The 15,491-nt window shown below is 40.8% G+C and overlaps 1 protein-coding gene and 1 pseudogene across 1 annotated transcript; both read right to left on the bottom strand.

The window, feature by feature from the left end:
* Positions 1-1,363: 1,363 nt before the first annotated feature.
* Positions 1,364-5,980, bottom strand: MC5R (melanocortin 5 receptor). The gene is made up of 2 exons (XM_019668229.1): positions 5,827-5,980; positions 1,364-4,753 (listed from the first exon to the last, which is right to left on the bottom strand). Exon 2 carries the CDS (start codon positions 4,682-4,684, stop codon positions 3,707-3,709), a length of 978 nt encoding a protein of 325 aa, XP_019523774.1. The 5' UTR covers positions 4,685-4,753; positions 5,827-5,980; the 3' UTR covers positions 1,364-3,706.
* An 8,673-nt stretch (positions 5,981-14,653) lies between these two features.
* The window catches only part of LOC109396437 (40S ribosomal protein S2 pseudogene), a 1,023-nt pseudogene continuing 185 nt past the window's right edge, over positions 14,654-15,491 (bottom strand).

The raw sequence follows: 15,491 nt of genomic DNA, 5'->3' as shown, positions 1-15,491 counted from the left end.
TATTTTGGAGATCATTAAAGGTAAAGGTGAGGATTAGGTACTTAATACAGCAATCATTGGGTGATATGAAAGATTTTTGAACAGAAGAAATGACACTATCAGAGAAGCATTTAAGCGGAGGTTAGCACAGGAAGAGACTGGAGGAAGTTTAGACATTAACCAGGAACAAAAAGGAGTCAACATGGTAGAACAGCAATGTGAATGCTCTTACACCACTGAAGTGTAAACAAAAAGATTGTTAAGATGGTAAATTTATGTTATGTGTATTTTACCACAACTTAATAAATAAATAAATAAATAAACAAATAATTTTTGTTTTTTTTAACTGATACATTTGAAACCAGATTAAGAAAAGAATTCTAGAAAATCTAGAGTCAGGATTTCAGAATGAGAAGAGACAGCTCTTCTCAACCCAGTTAGTAAAAGATTAGATTTTTAAAGTTGAATAACATAGGCCAATTAAAACTCAGATTTGGCACTAGGATCAAATCAAGCAGCTTTCACCATCACTGCAAATCCTCTGAGTAGATTAAGAAAGCTGTCTCAGAGTAAAACCCAAAAAGTGTGTAGCAAAAGGATCAGTGAATCCTTTTTATTGGACAAAATGGCTCAGGGAATAGAAACTAAAAGCATGACTCTCCCTCAAAGCCTGATAGACTTAAAGCATACATAATTAGGATGAGAGAAAGAAAAAGCCATGGGGGTAAAAAGGAGAAAGCTACAGCAAGCCTAGAAAATAAGTGTAGATATATACTACCAGTGGCAAGCGCTGCACTGTCTGATATGGCAGCACTAGCCACAGGTTGCTGTTGAACCCTGTAAGCATAATGCTGGGTTTCTTACTCTTCCCGCGCTTGAATATGAGTACTTGTGTGGTCCCCTCTTCTACCATCATTTATTAGCATGGGAAAGGTGTCAGATAAGTTTTCCTTTTAGTTTATTGATCTCCAACTCAAGAGGAGCCACATCTGGACCTGATGTAGACTACCTGGGGAGTTTTTCAAAGTTACTTCTTCACCCCAAAACTCTGATATGCACCCCACATTCACCAGTGAAAATTGCTGTTGTAGCCATGGGAGATATCACAACCTTCATTTTGCAAGAGATATAAGCTGTGTCTCATAAGTTCACATTTAATTATGTGTAGCATCTTGAATTGTGGGTAGTGTTTCCACATATCTTAAAATATTCATGTCTTGAAATAATTTGTCCCATAAGCTCTTTGATGGCAGAGAGTCTCTAATGGCCACTGCTTCTAGCCCCATACTGAGTACATGATCAGTGATATCCCCAAAATACCTACTTGTTTACTAAGAGACAGACTTTAAGACAATATGTGTCAAGTGTGCAATTTTATTTTATTTTATTTTTAGGAGTTAAATTATTTTGAACTGAGAAATGGCCATTGTTCAAGCAATAAATATGTCAGGAAAGCTTCATCATAATTCACCAATAAATATACCTTCTCATTTTGCAGCAGCTGCTGACAAATTGGCAGAAACATCAGAAACACTGAATATCACACATCAGAATGACCACTTCAAAGGGGTGGTCTGGTCTTTTCATTTAATGAACCATTTCTTTGAACACATATTTTTATACCAAATAAAGCTCCTACAGAAACAAAAAAGAGTTAATATACAATATCATACAGTCTTTGACAATTATATGGATTGTTTTTGTTTGGGGGACTTTGTATTGGAGTCCCAAGGGTTGGCTCATTTACAGATATTTACTGAATCACTATATACATGAATTCCACCCAAATGAAGACACATCTGAATACTTGGGTTATTTCCGCACTATTTACACAGAGATAAAAAGACATTTGAGCATTTACTTAAAAACCTTTATAGTAAAAGTCAGACATTGTCCGAAGTCATGAAGCACACAAAGCAGAGAGCCTAATGAGAATGAGTTCACAGATGGGGCCAATACAAACCACAAGAGCTGAAGTTTGATTTCTCATAGGATTGGAACCCTAGTGACCTCACTTAGCACTCAAGGCTGATAAGCAGCAGATTAGGTACACATTTGTTTAGCAACAAATAATAAACATCAGTTGAGTGCATACTCTGTACCAAAAACTTAGGCAACAGGGCCACAGACATGAGCAGGACAGCAGAGAGGCTGGCTTTCACAGAACCTAGCTTCCTGAGACATCCCATGTAAAGATGGACTGTGGTTTCCCATCATAATTACATGGAGATCACTTACTTTTCATTCATGGATACACACAGCGTGTTCTGCTAAAAGGAACAGGAAACATTTGAAGGGCTAGCTGCCCCTTCAAAACTCAGTTGCCCACAACCTACTAATTTGCCATTTTCCAAAGATTTGCATGTCTCATTGCTTTCCTGCTTGTGCCAGCATCATTTTTTTTTCCTGGACTGTTAGCTGCCAGAGGTGGGGGTCACGTCTATAAGTTATTTATGTATCTGACACCCAGGAAGTTCCTCTGCCCCAGTAGGCTTCAACAGCTCATAGTTGAGTGCTCCTCATGGTCCACTGCTTTATTTACACTTTTCCTTCATTGGAAACAGTCCAGATGTGAATAAACAAAACAAAAATCATTAACACCAAAAATAATAGGATGGAATGCAAGAGCTATAAGGACCAACCCCTTCACTTCAGATAAGAACACTGAGACCAAGAGACATTCTTGGAACCTGAAATAAAATGATTAAAGTGACATCACCTGTTAATGGCAGAGTCAGGACCTGAGCTCCATTCTACATTGGAGAAGACGGACTCCCTGGATTAGAGATGGGCACCTGCCTTTCTCTGGCTGCTGGAGTCAGATTGTGATGTGCAGAGTACACCGTGACAGGATTTCAGACTCAAAGACAGACCCAGTCTAAGAAGGTAAAAAATAACTTTCCTATGGGCATGTGCTACAGTGGGGAAGGGACGTGGGGGAGCCCACAACATGTCCCCGCAACACTCATTTGGAAACCCTGGACTGAGTTAGAATAAGACAGTAAAAGAGTTACGGAAACTTTCACACTACACGAGGCAAGGTTTGTAGCAGGAAGTTTTATATTGAGACAAGTAAAAAAGCATGATTGACAGAAGTATAATTCTATCCTTGGACAATTATGGACACAAGCCATAAAACCAAAAGTTTAGGAAAAGAGAGCTGTAGAGACATCCCATGACAAATGAACAGGAAATTTCAAATGGAAAGAATTTGACCACTCTATTCTGCCCCAAAAGCATGCATGAGTCCCAATAACATCAATTGAAGTTACAGAACTGCTTCTAGGGAGAAAAAGCAACCACCCATGATATAGATATTCACAAGTTTTCTTTCCATTACAGTCAGCTCTTCATCATGCGTATGCCTGCACCCAGGATGTTTTACCTTCCCTGAGCACACACTTACTAGATGGAAGATGGATGGGGGCCCCATAAATGGGTGGGGGCAGAAGAAAAAGTAAGAAAAAAACAGGACAATAAGAAATTGTCACAGACCATTCTCACAATAGATAAGTGGCATATGCACAGCTGACCCAACAACCACCACAGGGGAAAAAAAAAAAGGAAGGAAAGAAAGAACGCATCTTAAGTACAAATTCGAGACGGAAAAAAGATAAAGGGAATACCCAGTTTTTTATTTTGAGTTATCTCGCTTACCCGTTGGCTGTACCTGACTTCATCAAAAGGTAAAGGAAGTAGAAAAGAAAACTGCAGGGAATATTTTAGTTTAATACCTGCTAGGGAACCTACAGGGTATTCTAAAGCTATGGCAACAAATAATCTCTTTAAAGGTCTTCCGCATCTCTTGACTGCGGAAGGCATATATCAGAGGATCAATCACAGAATTACACATTATGAGTATGAGGTACATATTGAAGTGAGACATAAAACAAGAACAGTAGAGGTTCTGAGGGCAAGAGATCATCAAAATGAGATGGAGGAAAAAAGGAGCCCAGCACACGATGAAAATGCCCAACAGCAAGGTCAGGGTGATGGCGCCTTTCACGCTGGTCCTTTGCCACACAGAACTGTATCCAGGAAGAGCTGCTATTCGCTTGACATGAGTCTGTGCCAGGAGGAACATGTGTATATACAGAGACACCATGAGGAACAACATGGTAAAGAACATGGAGATGAGGCAAATGATGACATAAATGGATTCATAGTAAACGATGAAAACAATGCCGCAGCCTGTGCAAAAGGTCCAGATGCATGCAATAATCACTACAGAACGCTTCACTGTCATGATGTGGTGGTAGCGTAGGGCATAGAAGACAGTGACATACCTATCCACCGCAATGGCCAGCAAACTGCACATGGAAGCCACCACAGAAATGCAAATCATGGAGTCAAACACATTGTCAATGTGATGCACAAAGGCATCTGCTATAACCAGGTGCTTATTATTTATTAAGTATATGGTAATGGTCTCCCAGACATTGGACATGCTCACCAGCATGTCAGCTACTGCTAAACTGCACACAAAGAAATACATGGGAGAGTGCAAGTTCTTGTTTTTTACTATGGCACTTATGACCAAGATGTTCTCCAAGAGGCTGATGAGACCCAGAGTCAGAAATACCTCCACAGCGATGCCCATTTCTTCACATGATGAAGACTTGTTCTTGACATTTGGTTCCGAAAGGTTGCCCTCTGTGGCATTCAGGTTGAAATCCAAGAAATACAGATGAAATGAGGAATTCATTGCTCCTCTTCTTGGCAGCAAATTTACTGCAAATCAGGTTTTAATTCATGATCCAGAGAAGTTAACAATCTATCAAAGAAGCACAATAGCATGCCAGAAGCAAGCATAACCTGAGAATGGGGGTAAAAGGACTCAGCACATTTGCTCAGTATTAGAATTCTATGCATTAGGATATAATACCTGCTGCCTCATATCCGGATTCCTGGAATAGCGCCCCCTCTCCCCATCCCCCCACATGCAGGCTTAGAATTTTCACCAGCCTCCTGGTCCTCCCTGCTTTAGGCTCCAATTCTTTCACAGACTTCTTAATACATCTCAGTGTGCCTGAGATAGTTTCACTTTTTATGCTTGTCCTGGCAACTAAGTTCACTCTCAAAAGTGTCCTCAACTCACAACCTACAAAATCTCTTCCAGTCTACTGATTTCCACGTTCCTAAAGCTACTGCTCTGCATTTTCCTCAAGTGAGCATAGATTTCTGAAGGCTACACAGACCCACATTCTCTTAAGAGAGACAGATAGGTGTCTTCTTAACATTTGTCCTGACACTTCTAAAATCCACTAGGATTCAGTCTCTACAGTTGTAATTAAGATTGTAACCAAGGTGATCCATTAACCTGAACATAATCACAAATAAAAAGTTACTGTCTTCAATTTATAAATTTAGTTGCAAATACATGTTAAAAGAATGCTGTTTTTCTCTCAATAAATATTTTCCCTGACTTCTGCATTTGTAATTCCATAAAATATGATTAATGAATAGTTTTATAAGTTCCACATAAGCATAGTACAAAGAAACAAGAGATTTCAATTTACCAAGAATTAGAGCAAGATCACTCCTTTGTTGCCCAATTTCTCTCCCATGATTTATATTACAAAATTCTTTTGCCATCCAAACTCAGCAAATCTAGGGAGAGGGTTAGAATTTATGTCATCATTCTCATCATCAACAATAAGTTTTTACTGAAATGTAATCATTTGTTATTTTGTCTAGTTCTATCTCAGAGATAGTGACCAATTATATTACATTAAACATCAGATCAAGCTGTTTAAATATTCAACTAGCTCTCTTCCATGTTGATTAGGCATACTTTTGCGTTCCTTTCAAGGTGATTTTAAGTAAATAGAAAGCATGGCTATTTACCAGTGCTCTCCCCCACGCCTCTTCTCTTGCACAGCAGCCCGTGGGCCGCTAGCTCGGGACGCTGGCTCAGCCTGGACACCTGGCATCCACGGGGTGCGACCGCTGCCAAGAGCTAAATGCCATCACCCTAGGATGGGACACTTCAAACCGAGCGCAAAGGCGCCTTGCGTCTGGTCGCTGCTCCCTTGTCTTTACACAGCCTCGCAGCCCCGCCTCCCTGTCGCCGCTCTCTGGGGACCTAGAGTCTGCCCCATCTCTCCCACGACAGGCCCTTTATCCAGCTGCTGGCCTGAAGCACCACCTAGCGGTCAGAGCCGTAAATCATGACCCTCCCTTTCCTAGCCTGGCTGCTGGCCTTAGGAGCTACTGATGACACCTGCTTAGAACAAGGTTCTTCTGTTTGCGGAAAACCCTTCCCCAAAAGTGCGTTCAAATGCGTTTTCCAGCTGGTCACTCTTTTTTATTTTGCTTCTTTTCTTTTCCTTTTATGCGCTGATTAAAATGCTGACAGATCATATGACAGCTCAGGTTCTCCCATTCTTGTCTCTGTCAGCCCTTCTCTCTAGGACCCTGGGTCAATGGTCCCCCTGCCGACTGCTCTCTGGGAAACCACAGCCTGGAACTATCATCTGTGACCCTGATGCACACCCCTTGCTGGCCCAAGCCTAACTCCTCCACAAGAACTCCGTCAGCCATGCCAGGTCTAACACTACCAACATGCTTTTGTTACTAGAGAAAAAAGGGAAAAGAGACTTTCTTCTGGCCAGCTATCATGACTTTTGGCAATATTTTTTGGACCTCCCATTTCTCTGGTACCTGAAACACTGACCTGGGGCCCCCCTTAGGATCTTTATCACACAACACCAGAGATAGATGCCCAAGTGACTGCCAGGGCAAGCCGGGGGCAGAAATGCACGAGGCTGCTCTACTACCAGAGATGTGTTTGCGGCTTTGCACAGGATGGGACAACCTTTCCAACAAATGTAAGCATACGAGGCTGCAGTCTGGGAAGCCCAATGTCACTGGTGTTTTAGTACCATGCTGAGAGCTACAGATGGGATGCTGTGAAGAGATTTCTTATGTTGAGAACAGGGCTATGTATGTGCAAAGGAATGGCTGACAGAAAACATACAAAGACTCAAGCATTCCTTATTTTTTCCTCATATTCCATATCAAAGAGGGCTCTGAAAAAGATCCTGGTTTTCCAATAAAGTGGTAAAAGTGGAGACTTCTGTTAAAGATAATTAATTGTCCAGACTACATGGCACAGCTGTCTTTGACGCTGGTCAGTTGGCACACCTCTCTAAGCCCTGTGTACAGATGCTGTTGCATGTGTTGTACATGAATTATCTTCTAAATCTTTACAGAAGCCCTAAGAAGTGGGTCCTTTCATCATTGCCATTTCACAAAGGAAGAAACTGATGCTTGGAGAGATTTTGTAGCAAACCCAAGGTCTCAACGCTTGAAAGAAGCACGGTTGTGACTTAAACACTGGCAGCTTGACTAAGAGCCCAAGCAATTTCCTAGCACAATGTTGCCTCTCCAAAGAGCCCTGGTCGTCATCAGGATTATTCTTTCTAAATGCTGCTGGGTTTAATTTGCAGTGTTCTTGGTCTTGGTATTGTGTTTATCAAATTTTGGTGTTTAGGTTACCTTTGCTTTGTTAAATAAATTGGGGAAAGATTTCAATTATTTTTCTATTCTGAAATCAGCCTAAGTGGGGTGGGAATTTTCTGTTTCTTGCAGGAAATAATTTAATCAAGATCAATAGAGCTAAGAGAATATAAACTAAGCTCTTCAACTGTCCCTGTCATTGGAAACTTTCTGTCTCCTAAATAGCATCCTAATAACAACGCTTAACACATACAATACGCATTCCATGAGCCTCTGAATTCCACATGATGGATACTCCTTTCTTAGTGAAAACGCAGAGCAGCCATGAAACAAACCCCATGATTTTATTTTGTTTTGTTGCTTAAGGAATGACAACATTCAAATGCATGGAGGAAACACATGCAGTCATGTCTATGAAGGCTTCCATGGGTGAAATCTATTGGACACCACATGTCACAGGTTGGGTTCACCGAGATTCAGATTCTGAAAGGAATTATTTTTCAGTGTGCCCTTAGGAAGCCCTCTGAGATTGACACCTGTGGAAAGGAGGGGTGGGGGAGACAGAGTAGCTCCATGGGTCTAACAGCCTCAGCCCTCCCCACCTGGAGCTCTGAGAGGTAAAACAGTCTTGTTAAAATGGCTAGACCTTTATACTCTGCCTGACTCAGTCACCAGAAGAAAGCTGCCTCTGGGAAGGTGTGAGGTCTGATAGGATGCACCGGAGGCCAACTCTGAGGAAGCTGAGAGTTAGAGGAGCTGATGACCAACCCCTGCAACTGGGCAGCAAGTCCTTCCATGTCCATTGTTCACAACATCAGTAAATCCTTTTTTTCCAGCTTTATTGAGATATTGATATATAATATATGTAAGTTTAAGGTGTACAACATGATGATTTGATACACACACATATTGCAAAATGATGACCACAATAAGGTTAGTTAACACCTCCACCTCCCCTTAACAACTTTCAAGTACATAATACAGTATTTTTAACTATAGTCCACATGTTGTACATTAGCTCCCCAGAACTTATCTTTGCACACTTTGACCAACGTCTCCGCATTTTCCCTGACCTCCAGCACCTGGTAACCACCATTCTACTCTCTATTTCTATGAGTTTGGCTTTCTTTGCCCCCACATGTAAGTGAGATCATATAGTATTTGTCTTCCTCTGTGTGACTTATTTCATTTAGCATAATGCCCTCAAGTTCCATCCATGTTGTTGCAAAAGGCAGGATTTCCTTTTTATGGCCAAATAATATTCCATTCTAATATCATATTATATATCCACATTTTCTGTATCCATTCGTGTCAGTAGACACTTAGGTTGTATCCATGTCTTGGGCTATTATAAATAAAGCTGCAATGAACATGGGGGTGCAGATATCTCTATGAGATGTTGATTTTATTTCCTTTGTATATACTCATATACCCAGTTTTTGAGGAATTTTCATACTGTTTTCCTTAGTGGCTGCCCCAATTACATTCCCAAAAATACAAGGGTTCCCTTTTCTTCACATCCTCACCAATACTTATTATCTCTTGTCTTTTTTATAATAGCCATTCTAACAGGTGTGAGGAGACATCTCATTGTGGGTTTGATTTTCAGCAAATACTTATTGCATGTCATCTCTGTGCTAAGGCCCATGTTAAATGCCATCATGGGTCTAGCCAAGGGGACTTTGAGTCCTGCATTAAAGGCAAAGCTTAACTGAAAAGAACATTGAGAGATTAATGTACAATTACAAGAAATTAGATTACAATTTTATTTTAATCCAAAGTTTAGAAAACATTTTCATATATTAACTCATTTGATCCTCATAGCAACCCTGGAAGCTATTAAAGTTATTGCAGTCTTCATAGATGTGTACTTTGAGGTTTAGAGAAGCTGAAAGGATTTTCTGACACCAGTTGGCTAATAAGTGGTGGCACCAGCTGTTGAACCCAAATCTTTTTGTTTCAAAGCCTATATATATATATATATATATATATATATATATATATATATATATAGTACATGGATACATGTGTGTGTATATATGTATACATATATACACACATATCCATATATATACATATATACACACATGTATCCATGTACATGTATGATCTCATTAGACAGTGGAGTTCTAAATATGCACCAAATTTCCTATGAACATTTATTGAGCGCCTACTGTGGTCTGCATGTCCAGATTCTAAGCAAACTCTCCCAGCAACCCTCTAGAACGAAACCTGTAATATCTCCAGAATATGACTGTATTCCTAAAGTCAATATTCTTAGCACCGGCTTACAGATGAAAAAGCTGAGGCTCAGAGTAGTCATGTGAATTCTCAGCTGCTGCTGAAACCAGGATCTGAATCCAGCTTTAACTACAATACATTTATGCATCAGTGTCATCAATCTTGTGACTCAGTCACATGTATACAGGAAGAAGCTCAGGGTGCTGCAGGACGCCAGAGGCTGGCTAGAGCAGAGGGAGGACATGAAGCAAAGCGGGTGAGAACTGAGCAGGCAGAGAGGCAAGTAAGGGGGAAGCATGACCCAGCTGAGGAGGGAAGCTGAGGACTGGGGGTGGGCAGCAGGGAAACAGAGGCGGGCACCGTGTGGGAGAGCACTCAGGCTGGGGCGCGGAGGAATTGAAAGAACGCCAGGTGACTGGAGCTTCCTGCAGTTTGAGGTGTCTGGGAGGAAGCAGAGCTGGATCACGCAATGCTTTGTAGGTTGTGGTGGAGGTTTAGGGCCTCATTCTAACAGCAATGGGAAGCCTTGCAAGGTTGTGAGCAGAAGATCAGTGCTGCCATGGTGAGGAGGTGGGATTGGAGGAGCTCAGGGGTGAAGACGGTTGTAAGTCAATGAAAGCACCTCACAATAAGACAAATAGATCCCTGGGCTGAATCTCTTATCTACCCAGTACCCAGTGATCTGACTGATTCATGCTCAGCCAAACTCCACAGAAGCAGCAAAACTATAAAGTAGTCTTTGCTGACACACCTGCATATGAAGACTGAAAACCAAAAATGACCCCGAACAAATAGGTTATAGACCTAGACAGTACAACGCCTATCACGACACTTGACACCAATGCATTCCTTCCTCAGGTGAGAAAGGGAGGACTTGGAGTTTGGGGATTCGGCGTGGGGTTTTGAGCTTTTTAAAGTTTTTTGTTTATTTGTTTGTTTTTAATATTTTCAGGTTGTTCTGACCACCAAAAAGACTGTAATGGGGTGTCACATCCAGCTATGTAAGTTGAGATTCTATAAGTCCTTGGAGAGTTTTGTTTTTAAAATCCTATGCACCTCTCATCTTTGAACAGGATTCAACAACCTAGTATAAAGCTAGGAATTATAGAGAAAAAACGTAATAGAGAAAGTCCTTTCCTTCTAGAAGCATATAAATCCTAATAAGCAAACTGAACTCACTGAGTACCTTTTGAAAAGTATTATAATATCGCTCACTGAAGGGGAGCACTGAGATTTTTTAGCCCAATATTTGGATAATCATTGGGAAGTTAGCCACAAGATCTGGGCATGAAGGTCTCTTTGCCAATTTTTAAATCTTTCCTTATAGTTCCTGTGGTTTTTATTCAGGAATGTTCTTGTATACTAGTTGTTACTTCAGGCTTCCCAATATCATTGCTTTTTATAACATAATGTTCTCTCTCCCCAAAATTCTTTTCCTCTCTCCTTATCCTTTATCCACTAAACTCCTATTCATTCTTTTAGATCCAGGCCAGCATCTCCTGCCTGGACTCTTCCAGTGGGCATCCTTACACTAGTCTGCCATGAGTGGCTCCCGCCTTCTGATCTTGTTGTATTATAATTATCTGTCTGTCTGACACCCAGCAGACTGTGGACTTCCTGGGCAGAGGACTTTCCTCAGCGACCAGCATTGGCCTAACACTTCCGTTTCCTCTTCCCAGACAGGTAAACATAGTGTGGCCTTAATACATCAGTGCTTCCAATCTATTAGCCACAAGGATCAGTTCAAGGCAAACAAAATGAAAGCAGACATTTCTCAGGAACTTCTGGGAGACAACTTTATTTTTCTTGGTGGTAGCTACACAAAGAGTACACAAAGGTGCACCCTTTCTCCTCCACTAAGTATGATTTAAAGCACTACATAGTCCTAATTGTTGCAAACCCCTAACTTTCTACCCCAATAACAGCCAGTCATAGAATGTACCAAAACTGTGAAAAAGGAGCCTAACAGTCAGAACAAAACCAGAATCTGATTGATGTTGACCCACAAGGTCTAGCCCTTCTTCAAGCCTGAACTTTTCTGGGCTTTTCAGTTAAATAAGTTAATATATTCTTTTCATCATTGAAACAAATTCATTTTGGCTTTCTTATACTTGTAGTGTCTAAAATTCTACTGTACACTCTCTTTACTCTTGATTTTCTATTGTATCACAGCCTTGAAGAACATCTGAATTCTTACATACCAACACATGGATTTCTTGATGTTTTGACATTTCATTAAAAGTATAAATGCATTGAATGATTCACCAGGAGAGTGTTTTATGGAAAAGAACGTTTTTCTTACATCAAGAAGACCGCTGTTCCATTTGGCTCATTTATTCTGCTTTCAAGTAACTAATAGGCCCACTGGTCCACACAAACTCTTCTGTTATCATGCACTTCCAGAAACTCCATTTTTACATCTGCAGTCAGGGACACACTGCATGTTTGACAATATTCTCTGAGCCTTTAACAATCTTAACAGCTTTCAAATGGAATAACTTTCACTTCTTTCTCATTTTATATTATATCATTTTATATGTGACTACATTGTAAGAACACCAATTTGAATTTATTATTAGCATTTAAATCCAGTGACTTTTCATTCTGTCACTACACAGTCACAGTCTTTTCCTAAATTTAGCAACACAATTTATGCAAGATATCGGTCCTTGTTATTACAAAATTGCAGTCAGGAAAAAAAATGTCATTAAGACATTGGGAAAAAAGGTTAGTAGACATTTGGTCCTGTCTAAAACATCCACTGAGACATTTGGTCCATGCCAACACACCTATGTGCCATTACCAGCTAGGCTACCTAGGTGAGAAGTTTATTATAGAGAATATAGCCACAACGCAATTGTTGGACCAATAAAACATAATATGTTTTTTATGTGTTAATCCTGCAAACCAAAAGTATCAATAAACATTATGGGCTGTTTGAACCCAGAGACAGTTTCCTAAGTGTGGATGTTTTGGACAGGACCAGATTTCAAGGACCCTTTGGCGTGGACCAAATGTCCTACAAGGGTAAAAAAATCCATGTCACGCATTTGACTAAGAGCTAGTTCCTTCTTTCTAGACTACTTAAAAATCAGTCCCCAAGAAACAAGGAATATACTTCAATAGAGAAAGGAAGAGCCAGCCCAAGCCTGAGCCTGAATGACCTTCCATCTTCAAGAAGTACAATCAAATAATTCTCTGTCAGTTCTTACCTCAAGAATGCTGTGTAATAATAAGCCATACTGAAATATAGAAGCTTAAAGCAAAAATAACCTATTCTTGTGTTCATTCCAACTGCAACCCATCTAGGCTATATCAAACGTCAGGCTCCAAAACTCCCGACTGGAAGTTGTTTCCACTCTGCTCAGGCCTTGTTCCAATGGCTACCAAGGGCATCTTCCTTCGTCATTCTGGGGTTCAAGATAAAAGGACAGTGGAGACCTGGGGCTATTTTTCTGCCAGACCCCCAGAGCACAAGAAACAAGTCAAGACATACAAACATACTAAGGCCTATGATTGTGACCCAGCTGCTAACATTCCATTTGCTAATGCAAGTCTCATGGCCACACCTAACATCAGGGGGCAGGGAAGTGCCTCACCCACAGTGGGGAGAGAGAAATGCATTAAACATCTGCTAAGCAATGATCCAGGCTATTGTAGCTGGTCTCTGTGCTCAAATTCTCAAGAGCTCATCTGATTGGCCCAGCACATAGATCATTGATCCAGATATGAGCCAATAAGTCTTGGCCAGATAGGGTTTTCCCTTGGTACAAGCTTGGTAACAAGGACCCACTCCTTCCAATAGGACTGGAGTGGACATGCAGCACTCGGAAAGAGGATATATGCTAGTCAGGGAGTGTTACACTAGAAAGTGTTTTGTCCACACTTTTGATCACTGGCATCTGGAAATGAGAGAAATGTTCTGAACTTTGAAAGCTACACATGGAAGATTTAGTGCCTGTGGCAAGAATGAGTATTACTTTGGTTTTAACCTGTTTATTTCAAGAGGAGATTTAAGAGAACAGTTAAAAAATTAAAATGCTTAAAAATATGTTTGATTTCCAAGAAACCAATGATTTGAGGAATAAATATAAGACAAATTAAGCAGGATTTAATATCCAATTCCCTTCTTCCCAATATGGTTTCTTTAGGTGTGGAAAGGAGGCAAATGATGGAAGAGAGAAAAAGCAATCAGGATGTATTTCTGAAATAGCTACAATGGGTAAGTAAAAGTTAACAATGTAATGACAACTACAATAAGTATTTATTAAACATCAGCTAATAGAAGTGAGATATAACTATGTGGAATGATGTTGAGAATATAGTTCTTCAGTTTCCACAGTAAGGTGATCATTGACATTAAAGTTTTACCTGTTTGCGTTTGCTTTTATTTATTTTATATATTATTAGAAACTCTATGTTTATTAATTTGCAAGTTTTAGCCATGAGTTCTTTTGCAATTGCTATTGTAAGAGATAATGTAAGCAATTGCAATGAGCCTCAAATATTCTGGAAATTCTGTGGATCACACCTTCCATTTTTGTTTGAGTCCTTACTGGAGAAATATTTGTTAAGCTCTTAGTTTTTGGACCCATCCCATTATGCATCATTTACTAAATACTGTGTTGAATCTAAATTAATTTAAGTAGAGATACATGAAACTAAGAAAGAATTTTTATAGTCCTTTCATTTACTGTTTGAATTTCCCTATTATCACATATAATCTAATACACACATAAAATAAGCCCTGGTATTTAAAAACTTACATTGCCAGGAAAATCCACTAATGTGGAGAGCCTTTGACAAGTACATTGTTGGTTAGTTTTTTTTTTTATGAATGCTTCCTAGTCCTCTTAAGTTTCTAGTCACATATGGAATCAGACATGGAAGAAAATGAGCATTTTCTCAAAAATATCTCTGCAGAAATAAGCTGTCTCATTTTTCTCTCTTTCTTTTTTTAAACAGGCTTGATTCACTTTATTTTATTTTTCTTGTGTAAAATTATGTGGTGGCCACTGCAGGAGCCTGGGCTATGGGTCTTTACAAGATGGTCAGTGAATTCCTGATAGGGAAACTTGGTGAATGCAGTCTTTTTCCAAAGGTCAGGGGTGAGATAGCTATAGGTTCTTAGAGATGGCATTAAAGGTAGCCTTGGCAAAGTTGCCCAGGGGTGGCAGTGCAGCCCCTGGCTGAGGTGTAGCAGTCATCCATATCATCCATCAGCAGCAGCTTCTTGGGTACAGAGCTGAGACAATGCCAGTGCCCCTGGGGGTAGGGATTAGGTGCCCCAGCATAGGGCCACAGTGGCGGGTCACCTTGCAGTGGACAGTGTGTGTGGCTTGCCGATCTTGTTCCCCCAGTAGCCTCGCTGCCCAAGGACGATGTAGAGCTTGGCCAAGATGATGGCCCTGTGGATGGCAGTGGCTACATCAGTGGAGCACTTAACACCCAAAACCACATGTTCATTGTAGTTCCCAAAGGCAACAAATGCCTTGAACCGGGTTCTGTGGCCAGCGCAGGTCTGCTTGTCCACCGGCATTATCTACAAACCTCGTCCTTGAGGGATGTCCCCAGGAAAAAAAATCAATGATCTCAGATTCTTTGATGGACAGGGAGAAGAGATAGATCTCCTCCAGGGACTTGATCTTCATGTCCTTGAACAGGCGGCCCAGCTTGGTGATGGGGATCCACTCCTTGTCCTCGGCCTTTCCTCCACAAGCTCCGTGGCCCCGGCCCTGGATGCTGCTGCGGAATCCTCTGCGGAAACACCTCAGCCTCCCCTTCCAGGGTCCTCAGGGCCTCCAGGCCTT

Source organism: Hipposideros armiger, unplaced genomic scaffold, assembly GCF_001890085.2.
Source record: "Hipposideros armiger isolate ML-2016 unplaced genomic scaffold, ASM189008v1 scaffold_522, whole genome shotgun sequence".
Lineage (NCBI taxonomy): Eukaryota > Metazoa > Chordata > Mammalia > Chiroptera > Hipposideridae > Hipposideros > Hipposideros armiger.
The sequence above is the reverse complement of the archived record's forward strand: the minus strand, read 5'-3'. Positions and strand labels throughout refer to the sequence as shown.